This window comes from Salvelinus alpinus, chromosome 39 (assembly GCF_045679555.1).
Source record: "Salvelinus alpinus chromosome 39, SLU_Salpinus.1, whole genome shotgun sequence".
Classification (NCBI taxonomy): domain Eukaryota; kingdom Metazoa; phylum Chordata; class Actinopteri; order Salmoniformes; family Salmonidae; genus Salvelinus; species Salvelinus alpinus.
This window is the reverse complement of record NC_092124.1, coordinates 7,690,952-7,704,525: the sequence shown is the minus strand read 5'-3', so window position 1 is coordinate 7,704,525 and position 13,574 is coordinate 7,690,952. Positions and strand designations below refer to the sequence as shown.

The following is a 13,574-nucleotide window of genomic DNA, read 5'->3' as shown; positions in this document are numbered from 1 at the left end:
AAATAAAGGCTGGTCCGGACAGGACCAGAAACTGGCGTCTGTGGACTTTGAAATCAAGGCCAGAGCAGACAGAATAAATTTAGACATCCGGTGTCAGTCGGTGCTCAGTGAGTGAGCAAGCTGGTTACAGTAAATGGAAAGAGGGGGCTCATGGGTAGGTGTCAGTAAGAGCCAGGAGGGGTGACATTAATTGGAGATTAATGTCAGACTATTCACACATGGTCCAGACTATTCACACACTTACTTTGACCACCAGGTGACAGAAAGAGAAAGAAAACAGTTATCAGCTGAACATAACAGTATGTCACTGGGAGGACAGTAGCAGGTGACTCGACTGTGGTTTGTGACAACTAGGATTTCTCATTGCAGCCAATTCAATTGCCGAAATTCCATTAGTGATTTTATATATCGAGTTTTAATCACTTAATAATTCAGAAACAAAATTGATATCAGTAAAAACAATAAATAATTGATAGGTCTACCTTCACTTATTACTTTTGAACTTTTATTTGATCCTCTCTCCTCATGAGGGAGAGAATATCTTAAAGATATGGGTTTTTAGTAACGGAATTTCAATCCACAAGGCAATGTTGGCATGGGTCTTCAACATCATCGTGTTTTGATGTATTTCTAATACCTTTTAAGACCTTCTGGTAGACATTTTCTAAGGCCCCTTATCCATCTGTTTGACAAGAAATCAAAGCTTTTGTTTATTCAACATTTTGAGGTTGGAAAATTAGTGAACATGTATATATGCCTTAATTTCAGAAAAATATAGACAGCTTTCATTTGACATGCTCCTATGAACGTCACATGTTGGTGCTCATGGATCCATGCAAGTCACACATGCGCAAGAGGCCCCGCAACCTGGTCGTCACTAGTTACCAAAGCCACAAAGTCATAACCCCACCCCCCCATCCTATTTCTACAATGTATCTTCTTAAAATGTGATTTTAAACCTAAACCTAACCTAACCGGAAATTAAGATCAAAAAGCACATTATTGTGTTTATAAATTGTTACAATATTGACTTTGTGATTGTGGTAACTAGTGGAAATGCCACAAGTCAGCCTCGGCCTTCCGCAAAATGTACGAACCTCTGGCCATTCCACTCCTCGGTATTGGAGGAGATACCGAGGATCTTGACACTACTGGGATGACGGGCTCTTGCATTGTCCTCTGCGAACTCCCGTGCCACCTTCAGTTCCAGCAGCTGTAGTTTACTCCACAATACCCTGTTATGTTTCACTATATTGAATCACTCCGATATACTGGTATCACTCTGCGACAGAGGGATACATCCAAGGCGAGGATTTACAGATTTACTCCGGTGTACACCTGTGTCACGGCTGGGGTACGCCCCTATATATAGACTCCATGGACGCGACACACGTTCTCTTTCATTTCCTCGGCGGACGTTCATATGGTTTGAGGTACAAACTTCCTGAAGTTCGCTTGATAAGTCACTGGTAAGTGTAATATGTGTAAGTGTATTAATAATAATAAGTGTATTAATATCTTGCATGGAAGTAAACTCACTGGCTGTTTGCAGCTGGCCACGTGGCCAGCCCCTCCTCTTGAGTGCTCCACTTGCTGCGCACGGTTGATGCGTTTCTTCCGCAGGTGGTTTGTCGTACTTGTGTTTCGTAAGAGTCCTGTTCACCCAGCTCATTGGTAGTACCTCCGATTCGCTTTTGAAGGGAAGGCTTACGAAGTCAGGATCTTCCCTTTGGGCTCACCTTGGCACCCCGCACTTTCACAAAGTTCATGGATGCTGTCCTGGCACCTCCCAAGTCCCGAGGATTGTTGATCCTCAATTATCTGGACGGTTGTCTGGACCCAGGTCCTGTCAGACAGAGACATGCTCCTGACCCACATCGGCGGGCTGGGCATTACTGTAAACGACAAGAGTCATCTGACGCCCACCCCGAGGGTGGCCTTCATTGTCATGGAGCTGGACTCAGTCCTCATGAGCACGCCTGCCCTCCAGAAGGGTTCAGGTGAACTTATCTTGCCTCAACCACTTTTGGCAGGGGTGGGTAGAATCCGCCTTGACCTGCCAACGCCTGTTGGGCTTGCTGACGGCGGCCTTGTTGCTGATTCCCCTGGGCCTGCTTCAAATCCGGCCTCTTCAATGGTGGTTCAACTCACACCGGCTGCACCCGAAGCGCCACCGCACAGTGCCTCAGGGCATTGTTGAGGTGGCGCTGTCGCTCCTTTCTCTCAGGTGGGGTGGAGATGCTGAGGATGTGCCGTCGGGAGCTGGTCAACACAGACGGGCAAGGGCACCGGCTACAACCGCGGCATACCAGTTGCGCTGGCGGTTGTTCTGCTCTTGGTGCACTGGTATTGAGGTTGTGCCCGAGTCATGCGTGGTGCAGTATGTCCTCCAATACCTGCAGTCTGGTTTGGATGAGGGCTTGGCAGCCTCTACACTGAGGGTATTTGGCTGCTATATCTGCCTGCCATGTGGGGTGGATGGACAGGCCAGTGGGGTGCCATCCCTTGGTCTCCAGTTTTATGAAGGGGGTTTGTCACCTGCGTCCAGCTAGGACCCTCTCAATGGTGAGCTGGGATCTGGATGTGGTCTTGGCAGCTTTGGCAAAGCCGCCTTTTGAACCGTTGGGAGTCTGCCACCCTGAAACATCTCTCTATGAAGGTGGCTTTCTTGGTAGCGATTACTTCCATGAAGAGGGTGGGTGAGCTCCATGCTCTTTCGGTAAGTTCTGAGTGCTACCGGATGGACCCCGGTGGGAGGAGTATATCTCTTCGCCCCAACCCTTCATTCCTCCCGAAGGTTCTGTCAGACAGGGATGCGAACATCCCTTTTATCCTGTCTGCTTACGACCCCCCGGCAGTGGCGGCATGCTGTGCCCTGTGCAAGCACTGGCTGCCTATGTGGAGCAGATATGGTCAGTGTGAACAACAGACCAGCTCTTTGTCTGCTATGGTAAGAGAGTCCTGATGCCTGGGCTATCAAAGCAGAGGCTCTCTCACTGGATCGTGGACACGATTACGACAGCATACCGTCTGGCTGGCAGGCCAGTGCTGGGATCTGTGGTGGCACAATCAACACGAGGTGTAGCTGCGTCCTGGGCTCTACTGAGAGGAGTGCCCCTCGCTGATATCTGTGCTGCGGCCAGCTGGGCTTCCTCTTGCACCTTTGCTAGGTACTATCGGGTAAATGTGGCACCTCCCTCTGTGGTTTGTTCAGCAGTCCTCGGCGTCGCCGCCTCGTCCCGGGACTGTGCCGGGAGCCCCCTTCCACATTGACGGCTCTTGCATCTCGATCCCACGCTGGGACTTCGCCGCTGGCTGGCCAGGTCCCTCTAGCACCGACTAAATCGGGTATGGGTATACCAATATATTGGAGTGATCCAATATAGTGAAACATAAAAGGTTACGTATGTAACCACGGTTATGTGAGCTATATGGGTTACTCCAATCCTCTACGGTGCTAGTGGCGCCTCAAATTATGTAGAGAACGTGTGTCGCGGCCATGGGGTCTATATATAGGGGCGGACCCCAGCCGTACACGGGAGTAAATCTGTAAATCCTCATCTCGGATGTATCCCTCCACCACGTAGTGATACCAATATATTGGAGTGATCCATATAGCTCACATAACCGTGGTTACATACGTAACCTTCGTTATTGGTTGGCATCATAGTTCAAAGGTGCAGTTAAATGAAAAATGGATGCGTGCTGTTCTTGGAAGTATGGTACTGCTTATTTTGTTACACATCAAATCTCCTATGAGAAGTACTGTATCTTTCAAGCTGAGAGCAGACTTGTTTAGAAAAGTATAATTACTTTATTCCATTTACATTACCTCAGTAAGGTAAATATTAAACTGTCTTTGTTCTAGCCTAGATGTACTGTCTCTTAAAAACAAGTATTTACACAAGCCTGTTTTTAAATTACAAGTTAATGAGGGGTATGTGATTAATTATCCTCTTACCCCAAGACACTTCACATGAGAACTATATTTCAGCTAAAGAATAGTTCCCAGACATCCCCTGTGTACTTCTCAAGCCACACTGCTATGATTTTTCCCCTTTGTGGACACTCTTATGTCTGATAAGGCTAGTCAAGAAGGAGAAGCTCTTGTAACATAGTTTGCACTTGAAGGGCTTCTCCTTGGTGTGAACGGTCTGGTGCCTCTTCACATAATTTGCATCAGCGAAGCGCTTCCCACATGTGGGGCAGGCGTATGGCTTGTCGGCGTCCGTCCTAATACTCAGCCTCCCACATTGTGACCCAATGACACTAGAGGTAGAAGCAGGAGCCACCACCCTCAGGTGGTTAGTCTTTGAGTTCCCTCCTTGACCTCTAGCCAGTGTTTGGGTATTGTTGGGATTGTGTGCTGTGTTATAAGCTAGATACCTCTTGTGATGAACACCCATTCTGACCCTGTCTGTATTGGTGGGGTAACCATGAAGTAACTGAGGAAGCCTAGATCCAGGTCCAGACCTTCTATGAACCAAGTCACCAGGCATTAGATGAAACCCTGAAGGAGAAGACAGACCTGCTGATAGACTACCACCAGGGGAGTCTCCCACTGCTCTCTGTAAAGGCTGAAGCCCAGGGTGACCTGCTCTGTTCCTCATGGATACTGTGGTGTTTGTATCATAGGAACAGGAGGGTCGATCTCTATCAGCCCCAGGCCCTGTATCATCCCTGCACTGAGACTGTGAAGAGAAGGGTCTGGGCTGCAGACTGGATCCCTGACTGGAGCCTCTGTCTTTTTGATATCCACCAGGACTGAGGTTGTTCAGTCCACCTGTCCACTGGTTTTGTTCTGTGTGGTGGTGGAGTCTCTGTCCCTTGTGGTTCTGTCCTGGTTTCAACCCGGGAAGGAAGAGCGATGGCTCCGGACCCAGGGTTCTGATCCGGGGCCAGTCTCTCCCACAAGCAACACCAGATATCAACTGGTCCTCATGGACTGCAGACTGTAAAAACAAATTGAACAGAAAAGCATAAAGGTTTATATTAGAAACTCTTTGTTGTACATACAGAAACATGACATTATAAAATGGTAACCACAGTCAAACACATCCCTAACACTGATTGAAATACTGTACCTAACAATATGGAGCCATTGGTGTTTATTATAAAAATTCCATATGCGTTGATTCAAGAATTAAGTATGTTTTGGTTCAACTGAGATAAAGGAAACTCAGTCCCTGCAATGATCCATAAATAACCAAGTCAGTCAGCACAGACTCAGTTTTGTATTAAATTTCATCAACTTTGAAGAACAGTACTTTTATTGCACAAAATGATACGTGACAAGTAGAATAACTTTTCTCACTATGGTAACACAAAATTTTCTGTAAATCTGGTACCCTCGCAATGATAAAATTAATTTTAGAATACTATGGTAAAGGTTAAACATTACACTCACAGCTTCACCACTTCATGCCAAATAAACATGAATTAAGGCACTATAATTTCCTCATTATAAAACACCAGCATCAACCAACAGGATAAGGTTGTAACTTTTCATTAGTGAAGAATTTTTATAGACATCATCACCATATCATCTACTCTACCTCATCATACTCATTCTTTCCTCAGTTCACCTCATCCAGTTCCCTATACCTCTAAAACCAAACTAATTGACTACAAAGTAACTAGTTCATGTCTCCCGTGTGGACCATTCGGGTGCATCTTCAACTGGTGCTGGTGGGAGAACCTCTTCTCAAACTGGGGGCAGCTGTAGGGTTCCTTCCCTGTGTGGACCCTCTGGTGCCTCTTCAGGCTGGACGATTGGGAGAAACTGCCCTGGCACAGGTGGCAACCAAATGGTTTCTCCCCCGTGTGAATCCTCTGGTGAATCTTCACCTGTTGGGGGAAGCTGAAGGCTTTCCCACAGAACGAACACGGGAACTGCCTCTCTGTGGCGCTGCCACCTTTACGGATTTTGTCTCTACTACTGTTATTTGTCAATGAGCTTGTGTAGCTATTTAATGTTGAGATACTGACATTGTCTGAGGTCTGGTTTAACATTAGGAGAGTGTGAGGAGAACGAAGGCCAAGAAGTGTCTGTGTTGTCGCAGGGTCCATGTTCCAGTTGCTAGATCCTATAGAAGGCAGGCTGAAGGCAGCACCTGTTAGGGGGTTAACCTGAGGCGCCATCAGTCTCTGTGAATCATAACTATAGGAGCAGGACGGAGCATCGCTAGCAGAGTCTGTGTCTGTTTTCTCCCGCCACATACCGACACCTCCCCGTCCCCGCAGACCAAATCGACACCTCACCCTTGCCTCAGACAATCTGTTGTCATGGATACTAAGTTTGGTCGTTGTTTTGTGTTCGACAGTCTGTTTCTGGTTGTGGTTAACAGTGTTGTTCCCCAGCCCAGAGTTGAGGACACTGTCCCATCCACTGACCTCCACTATGTCGTCACTGGTCCTGGCCTGCTCAGTGATGTTGTCCCCTGGAACCTTAGCTGCACCGGTCGGGGTCTGGAAATCCAAGATGGCCGCCCAGTCTCCTCTGTTATTATCCAGCCAATCACCTGAAGGTTACAAAATAGACTTTACAAACATGGCAGAGAACTGTACATATGGAGTTTTTTGTTGTTGTCAATTACCTGGTGAAGTTCATACATTGTGTGTTTTAGTATGTAAACATACATTTTACTGATTTCATTTTATGAGTGAAGAAAAAATAATAACCAGGTGCGTCACTATTCCCATTGAAGATCTATTACTGTATGTAGGCTAAATGTATTTCTATCTTACCTTGCTCCACCATCTTTAGTCCACTCAGCAGGTCAATGCTCTCTGGTCCGTCCTCTATCGTCTCCTCTTTGACCAGCAGCAGATCAGGCTTCCCATCCTCCATGTCTACTGACTGTAAGAGATACAGAGTGAGAGGATGTTGGATCAAGAAATCTGATATGAGCACCCTGCTATGGAGCATCTTCTGATTGGGCAATGAGGGATTGATGTGATACTACACAAACGTGTTTGTTGAATTGATTACTTGACACTATTGGTTTGATAATTGAAAGGCATGGTCCCACACTTAAGACAAAATTAATCAAGACCTGGGCCCTTATCAATAAACAGTCTCAGCGTGGGAGAATTGATCGAGGATCAGGTCCCCACTTGTCTATATAATCTTAGTCATTATGATCTAAAAGGCAAAACTAATCCTAGATCAGCAATCCTACTCTGAAAGGCTTTGTGGATACGGGCACTGACCTAATAACATTCAGACTGTAGTTTACAGTGGGCTTACCTCTGTGAGACTGTGTGTTGTCCTATGCTGCTCAGCTGGGGGTTCAGGAGGAGGTGTAGTCTGGTTGTCTTCCATGACAATGGTCCCCTCAGGGTTTTCCAGACCCTCCTCACATCCCTCCTCCTTCACCAGCAGCACCTCTGGACCCTCATCCTGGAAGAGACAGCTTATACAGATTACATACATACACTCCCTCAGGTATGTACATATACACACAGATAAAACACACTTTCAATATGGAGTGTTTACCCATCCCCACTATGTTTGAGTCCTATACTGTAGTTACAGAATGACTTCATGGGAGACATACAGTACCAGTCAAAAGTTTGGACATACCTACTCATTCAAGGGTTTTTCTTTATTTTTACTATTTTCTACGTTGTAGAATAATAGTGAAGACATCAACTATAAAATAACACATGAAATCATGTAGTAACCAAAAAGTGTTCAACAAATCGAAATATATTTTATATTTGAGATTCTTCAAAGTAGCCAACCTTTGCCTTGACAGCTTTGCACACTCTTGGCATTCTCACAAGCAGCTTCATGAGGTAGTCACCTGGAATCCATTTCAATTAACAGGTGTGCCTTGTTAAGTTATTTTGTGCAATTTCTTTCCTTCTTAATGCGTTTGATCCAATCAGTTGTGTTGTGACAAGGTAGGGGGGAATACAGAAGATAGCCCTATTTGGTAAAAGACCAAGTCCAAGAACAGCTCAAATAAGCAAAGAGAAATGACATTACTTTAAGACATGAAGGTCAGTCAATCTGGAACATTTCAAGAACTTTGAACGTTTCTTCAAGTGCAGTCGCAAAAACCAATCGAGCTATGATGAAATTGGCTCTCGTGAGGACCGCCACAGGAAAGTAAGACCCAGAGTTACCTCTGCTACAGAGGATAAGTTCATTAGAGTTACCAGCCTCAGAAATTGCAGCCCAAATAAATGCTTCAGAGTTCAAGTAACAGACACATCAACATCAACTGTTCAGAGGAGACGGCATGAATCAGGCCTTCATGGTCAAATTGCCACTACAAGAAACAACTACTAAAGGACATCAATAAGAAGATTTGCTTGGGCCAAGAAACACAAGCAATGGACATTAGACAAGTGGAAATCTGTCCTTTGGTCTGATGAGTCCAAATTTGAGCTCTTAGGTTCCAACCGCTGTATCTTTGTGAGACGCAGAGTAGGTGGACGGATGATATCCGCATGTGAGGTTCCCACTGTGAAGCATGGAGGAGGTGTGATGGTGCTTTGCTGTTGACACTGTCAGTGATTTATGTAGAATTCAAGGCACACTTAATCAGCATGGCTACCACAGCATTCTGCAGCGATACCCATCCCATCGGGTTTGGGCTTAGTAGGACTATCATTTGTTTTTCAACAGGACAATGACCGAACACACCTCCAGGCTGTGTAAGGGCTATTTGACCAAGGAGAGTGATGGAGTGCTGCATCAGATGATCTGGCCTCCACAATCACCCAACCTCAACCCAATTCAGATGGTTTGGTATAAGTAGGACCGCAGAGTGAAGGAAAAGCAGCCAACAAGTGCTCAGCATATGTGGAAACTCATTCAAGATCGTTGGAAAATCATTCAGGTGAAGCTGGTTGAGAGAATGCCAAGAGTGTGCAAAGCTGTCATCAAGGCAAAGGGTGGCTACTTTGAAGAATCTAAAATATATTTTGATTTATTTAACACTCTTGGTTACTATATGATTCCATATGTTTTATTTCATAGTTTGTCGTCTTCACTATTATTCTACAATGTAGAAAATAGTAAAAAATTGGGAAAACCCTTGAATGAGTGGGTGTCAAGTTGACTGGTACTGTAAATATGACGTTGTTGGTCAAGTCATCAGACAAACCTGACTAAACTATTTCAACATGTACAGTAGGTGTTTGTTAGTGTGTGGGTCTAGAGTCAATGAAAGTCTGAGAATAAAAAGTTACATTTTTTGTTTATTAAACAAACAAGTGTTAAATACACCATATGAAAACCACACATACGTCTCAACTAAATCAGCATGAACATGATAACATTTTCTCACTAATTTTCTAGGGAAAGTTTGAACATCATATTGCCTACACAGCACAAATAATATGAAATACTTTTTAGGCTTAAATATGACAATCTGTGGATCTTTCTGCTGACAACATTTAAAATTTTAAAAAATGCCATTTGATCTAAAAGTCAGAAGATTGTTTGGAATGGTTACTTTCTATGCTATAGAGTAGAATGGTTTTTCTGCTGGTGTATCCTGAGGTATCTCCTCTCTGAGAACCTCTTCCCACAGTGCGTACAGGCGAACGGCCTCTCTCCCGTGTGGACTTTCAGGTGCATCTTCAGATGGTCCTGGCGGGAGAACCTCTTCTCACACTGGGTACAGCTGTAGGGTTTCTCCCCTGTGTGGACCCTCTGGTGCCTCTCCACCTTCTGGAGGCAGCTGAAGCCTTTGTTACAGAACATGCAGAGGAACCGTTTCTCTTTACTATTGCCTGATGTGGCTCCCCCTCCCTGAGCCGGGACTCTAGCCCTGTCGTTTGAGTTCAATACCTGATCGAAAAGGACGTGGCTGTGTGAATCGGAAGGCCCCATCGATGTGGACACCGGGTCTAGATCCCCGAACAAGTGTAAAGGGGAGTGGGTGGTGACATTTAGATCAGTCTCTAAGCTTTCCCTGTAATCTAAGAAATCTCTGCCCTGTGAGTGTCCGTCTCCAAGGTGACTATCTGCATTCCATGTGGGAGGAGCGTCGCCCTCCACTTTCACAGTCACTTCATCTACCACTATAACCTCCCCTTCCTTATCTAGGCGCCCTTCAGAGTATACACTACTACTGTACTGGTTCCAGTCCCGTCTAGACAGATTAGTCTGTGTCTCTAATCCCAAGGGCATGTTGCCAGGGTCCATTTCTGTAGTGTAAGAATAAGACGGATCATCACCGCCAGTGTCTAACACATCACTATCACCACAGGAATGAACCATCCTCTGACTATGGTGAAATACCGGTAAATACTCTGAGCCGGGAGCAGGAGGACAGCCCAGTCTCTCTGGGTCTGATCTGTGGTCAGATCCTGTGTTTAAGAGCCTGTGTGTTACAGTTAAAGTCTTGGTCTCTGACTTGAGGACGGCGTTCTGCGTTCCACTGACCTCCGTGATGCTGCATCTGATCCTGGGCTGCGCTGGGACGGTGGTGGGGTCCTCCGTGGCTACAGGGGGTGCTCCAGCTACTCCAGTCTGGATGTCTCTGCTGTGCCATGGGTCCTCCTCACCTTCAGACCTCTCCTGCTTGACCCCAGGACCTGCAGCCTCTGCATCTGCAGACTGACACAAGGATATCAATGTTGTAGGGAAGTTTCATCAAGCTCCCCTATGCAGATAAATGAGGATGTACATGTAAGCAAGTGAATAGCTGAGGGGAGCCTTTCTGAAATAAATGGGCCACATTTGATTTCCAAAGTAACTGTAATTTGTAATGAAACACTTTTACACTAACCTCGATCACAATAACGAGCTGGTTTGAGGTTCTATCACCCTCATCAACAGTGATTGGTTGGTCATCTCTCCATGTATTGTGTCCCGCTGGCTTCACAACGCTCCTTTGGCCTCCAGTGGGATGTCCTTCACCTGAGAGTGATTGGGGTGAAAGAGGTGGTTAGGTTAGCTACTGTCAATGCTATACTGTACACTATTAACAATGTCTACAATTGGCAAGGATCAAAGGTAACACTTCTCATAACTTCCTGGAAAACCATTTATTGTATTGATCAATGTATTATGCATCATTGTTTTTGAGTAAATAGTCAATGCAGTAAATCAATGTTTAGAATATGATAGTCTCCTTGCGCAAGATTGCTAAGTAATCAGGTGAATTATTGCATACAGTCCAAAAATTGACCAAGAACCAATTATGGGTAACATTTTAACAGAGGGTAACAGGGCATCAGGCACTGGGCTATTTATAATCCGCGACAGGCCACGCAGCAAAACGTACCTCTTGCCATTCCTCTGTATCGGTCAAGGATCTTGACACTACTGGGACGACTGGCGAGGACGCGCTCTCGCATTGTCCTCTCAGCGCGCTCCCGTGCCACCTTCAGTTCTAGTAGTTTCCTCCGCAATGCCCTGTTTTCTTTCCGGCTTTGAGTTATTTCCAAACGAAACACTGCATAATCGTCGTCCACGAGTTTACAGATCTCTGCCACTGCTGCATTCGCTAGCACCTCCATAATGGAGGCTATTTGAGTGTGAAAAACCATACAGTTAGCCATTGTTAGCAGCTTAGCTAGCGTTACCTAGATAACATATATCAACCAAGTTCTGTCTCTAGAGCGAATTAAACACCACATGGGGTAAGTATTCAATGCTGTTCAGTTAAATGAGTCATATTATGAGTTACAGGTTGTTAATAAACGTCTAAATAACAACAAAAACGCTAACGTGGAAATTGTTTCTTGGTCACTGTTCACTTCCCTTTCTTCTTCGTATGCGTTTCCGGTAGGCTAGAAGCTGTGTGGCGTAACCTATTGCTGCTGCCTTTTACAGATCGGAGTGTGAATTGCACATTTTGTGGGGGGGGGGGGGGGGCACACAGAAATTGCACCATCCAACCCTACACATACACATCCAACCCTACACATGAGTGTACAAAACATTAGGAACACCTTCCTAATATTGAGTTGCATCCCCTTGTGACCTCAAAACATCCTCAATTAGTCGGGTATGGACTACAAGGGTTTGAAAGCATTCCACAGGCATCCTGGCCCATGTTGAATCCAATGCTTCCAACATTTGTGTCAAGTTGCCTGGATGTCGTTTGGATGGTGGACCATTCTTGATTCCCATGGTTAACTGTTGAGCGTGAAAAAGCCAGCAGTGTTCTTGACAAACTCAAACCGGTGTGCCTGGCACCTACTACCATACCCTGTTCAAAGACACATCTTTTGTGTTGCCCATTCACCCTCTAAATGGCACACACAAATGTCTCAAGGCTTAAAAATCCTTCTTTAACCTGTCTCCTCCCCTCCATCTACACTGATTGTGGATTTAACAGGTGACATTTTTAAGGGATAATAGCTTTCATCTGGTCAGTCATGTCATGGAAAAAGCAGTGTCTTAATGTTTAGCACACAGTGTATATACAGTTGAAGTCAGAAGTTTACATGCACTTATGGAGTCATTAAAACTCATTTTTCAACCACTCCACAAATTCCTTGATAACAAACTATAGTTTTGACAAGTAATTTTTCCAACAATTGTTTACAGACAGATTATTTCACAATTCCAGTGGGTCAGAAGTTTACATACACTAAGTTGACTGTGCCCTTACTTTTCTGGAATTTTCCAAGCTGTTTATGTAATGGCTTTAGAAGCATCTGATAGGCTAATAGACATAATTTCAGTCAATTGGAGGTGTACCTGTGGATGTATTTCAAGGCCTACCTTCAAACTCAGTGCCTCTTTGCTTGACATTATGGGAAAATCAAAAGAAATCAGCCAAGACCTCAGAAAAAAAGTTGTAGACCTCCACAAGTCTGGTTCATCCTTGGGAGCAATTTCCAAATGCCTGAAGGTACCACGTTCATTTGTACAAACAATAGTACGCAAGTATAAACACCATGGAACCATGCAGACCATCAGCCATCGCTCAGGAAGAAGACGCGTTCTGCCTCCTAGAGATGAATGTACTTTGGTGCAAAAAGTGCAAATCAATCCCAGAACAACAGCAAAGGACCTTGTGAAGATGCTGGAGGAAACCGGTACAAAAGTATCTATATCCACAGTAAAACAAGTCCTATATCGACATATCCTGAAAGGCCGCTCAGCAAGGAAGAAGCCACTGCTCAAAAACCGCCATAAAAGAGCCAGACTACGGTTTGCAACTGCACATGGGGACAAAGATCGTACTTTTTGAAGAAATGTCCTCTCGTCTGATGAAACAAAAATAGAACTGTTTGGCCATAATGAACATCGTTATGTTTGGAGGAAAAAGGGGGAGGCTTGTAAGCCGAAGAACACCATCCCAACCGTGAAGCACGGGGGTGGCAGCATCATGTTGTGGGTGTGCTTTGCTGCAGGAGGGACTGGTGCACTTCACAAAATAGATGGCATCATGAGGGAGGAAAATGATGTGGATATATTGAAGCAACATCTCAAGACATCAGGCAGGAAGTTAAAGCTTGGTCGCAAATGATTCTTCCAAATGGAGAATGACCCCAAGCATACTTCCAAAGTTGTGGCAAAATGGCTTAAGGACAACAATGTCAAGGTATTGGAGTGGCCATCACAAAGCCCTGACCTCAATCCTATAGAACATTTG

At 45.1% G+C, this 13,574-nt stretch overlaps 1 protein-coding gene across 2 annotated transcripts; it reads right to left on the bottom strand.

Annotated features, from left to right (window-relative positions):
• Window positions 1–484: 484 nt before the first annotated feature.
• LOC139566749 (uncharacterized) lies at window positions 485–11,825 on the bottom strand. Of its 2 annotated transcripts, XM_071388038.1 has the most exons (8): window positions 11,696–11,825; window positions 11,250–11,492; window positions 10,752–10,882; window positions 10,406–10,579; window positions 7,250–7,402; window positions 6,748–6,859; window positions 6,394–6,521; window positions 485–4,952 (listed from the first exon to the last, which is right to left on the bottom strand). In XM_071388038.1, exons 2-8 carry the CDS (start codon window positions 11,482–11,484, stop codon window positions 4,044–4,046), a joined length of 1,842 nt encoding a protein of 613 aa, XP_071244139.1. In that variant the 5' UTR covers window positions 11,485–11,492; window positions 11,696–11,825; the 3' UTR covers window positions 485–4,043. The 2 variants fall into 2 exon arrangements, with proteins under 2 accessions (XP_071244139.1, XP_071244138.1); XM_071388037.1 differs by having other exon boundaries at window positions 11,250–11,772.
• Between the last annotated feature and the right edge of the window lie 1,749 nt (window positions 11,826–13,574).

Bases quoted from the DNA above. Each gene is read 5' to 3' on its own strand.
- LOC139566749 (XM_071388037.1), bottom strand. From the start codon at position 11,526: ATGGCTAACTGTATGGTTTTTCACACTCAAATAGCCTCCATTATGGAG. The intron at 10,883-11,249 runs GTACGTTTTGCT...AATCACTCTCAG, and splicing joins ATACAGAGGAATGGCAAGAG to GTGAAGGACATCCCACTGGA. The intron at 6,522-6,747 runs GTAAGATAGAAA...TGTAACCTTCAG, and splicing joins ACTAAAGATGGTGGAGCAAG to GTGATTGGCTGGATAATAAC.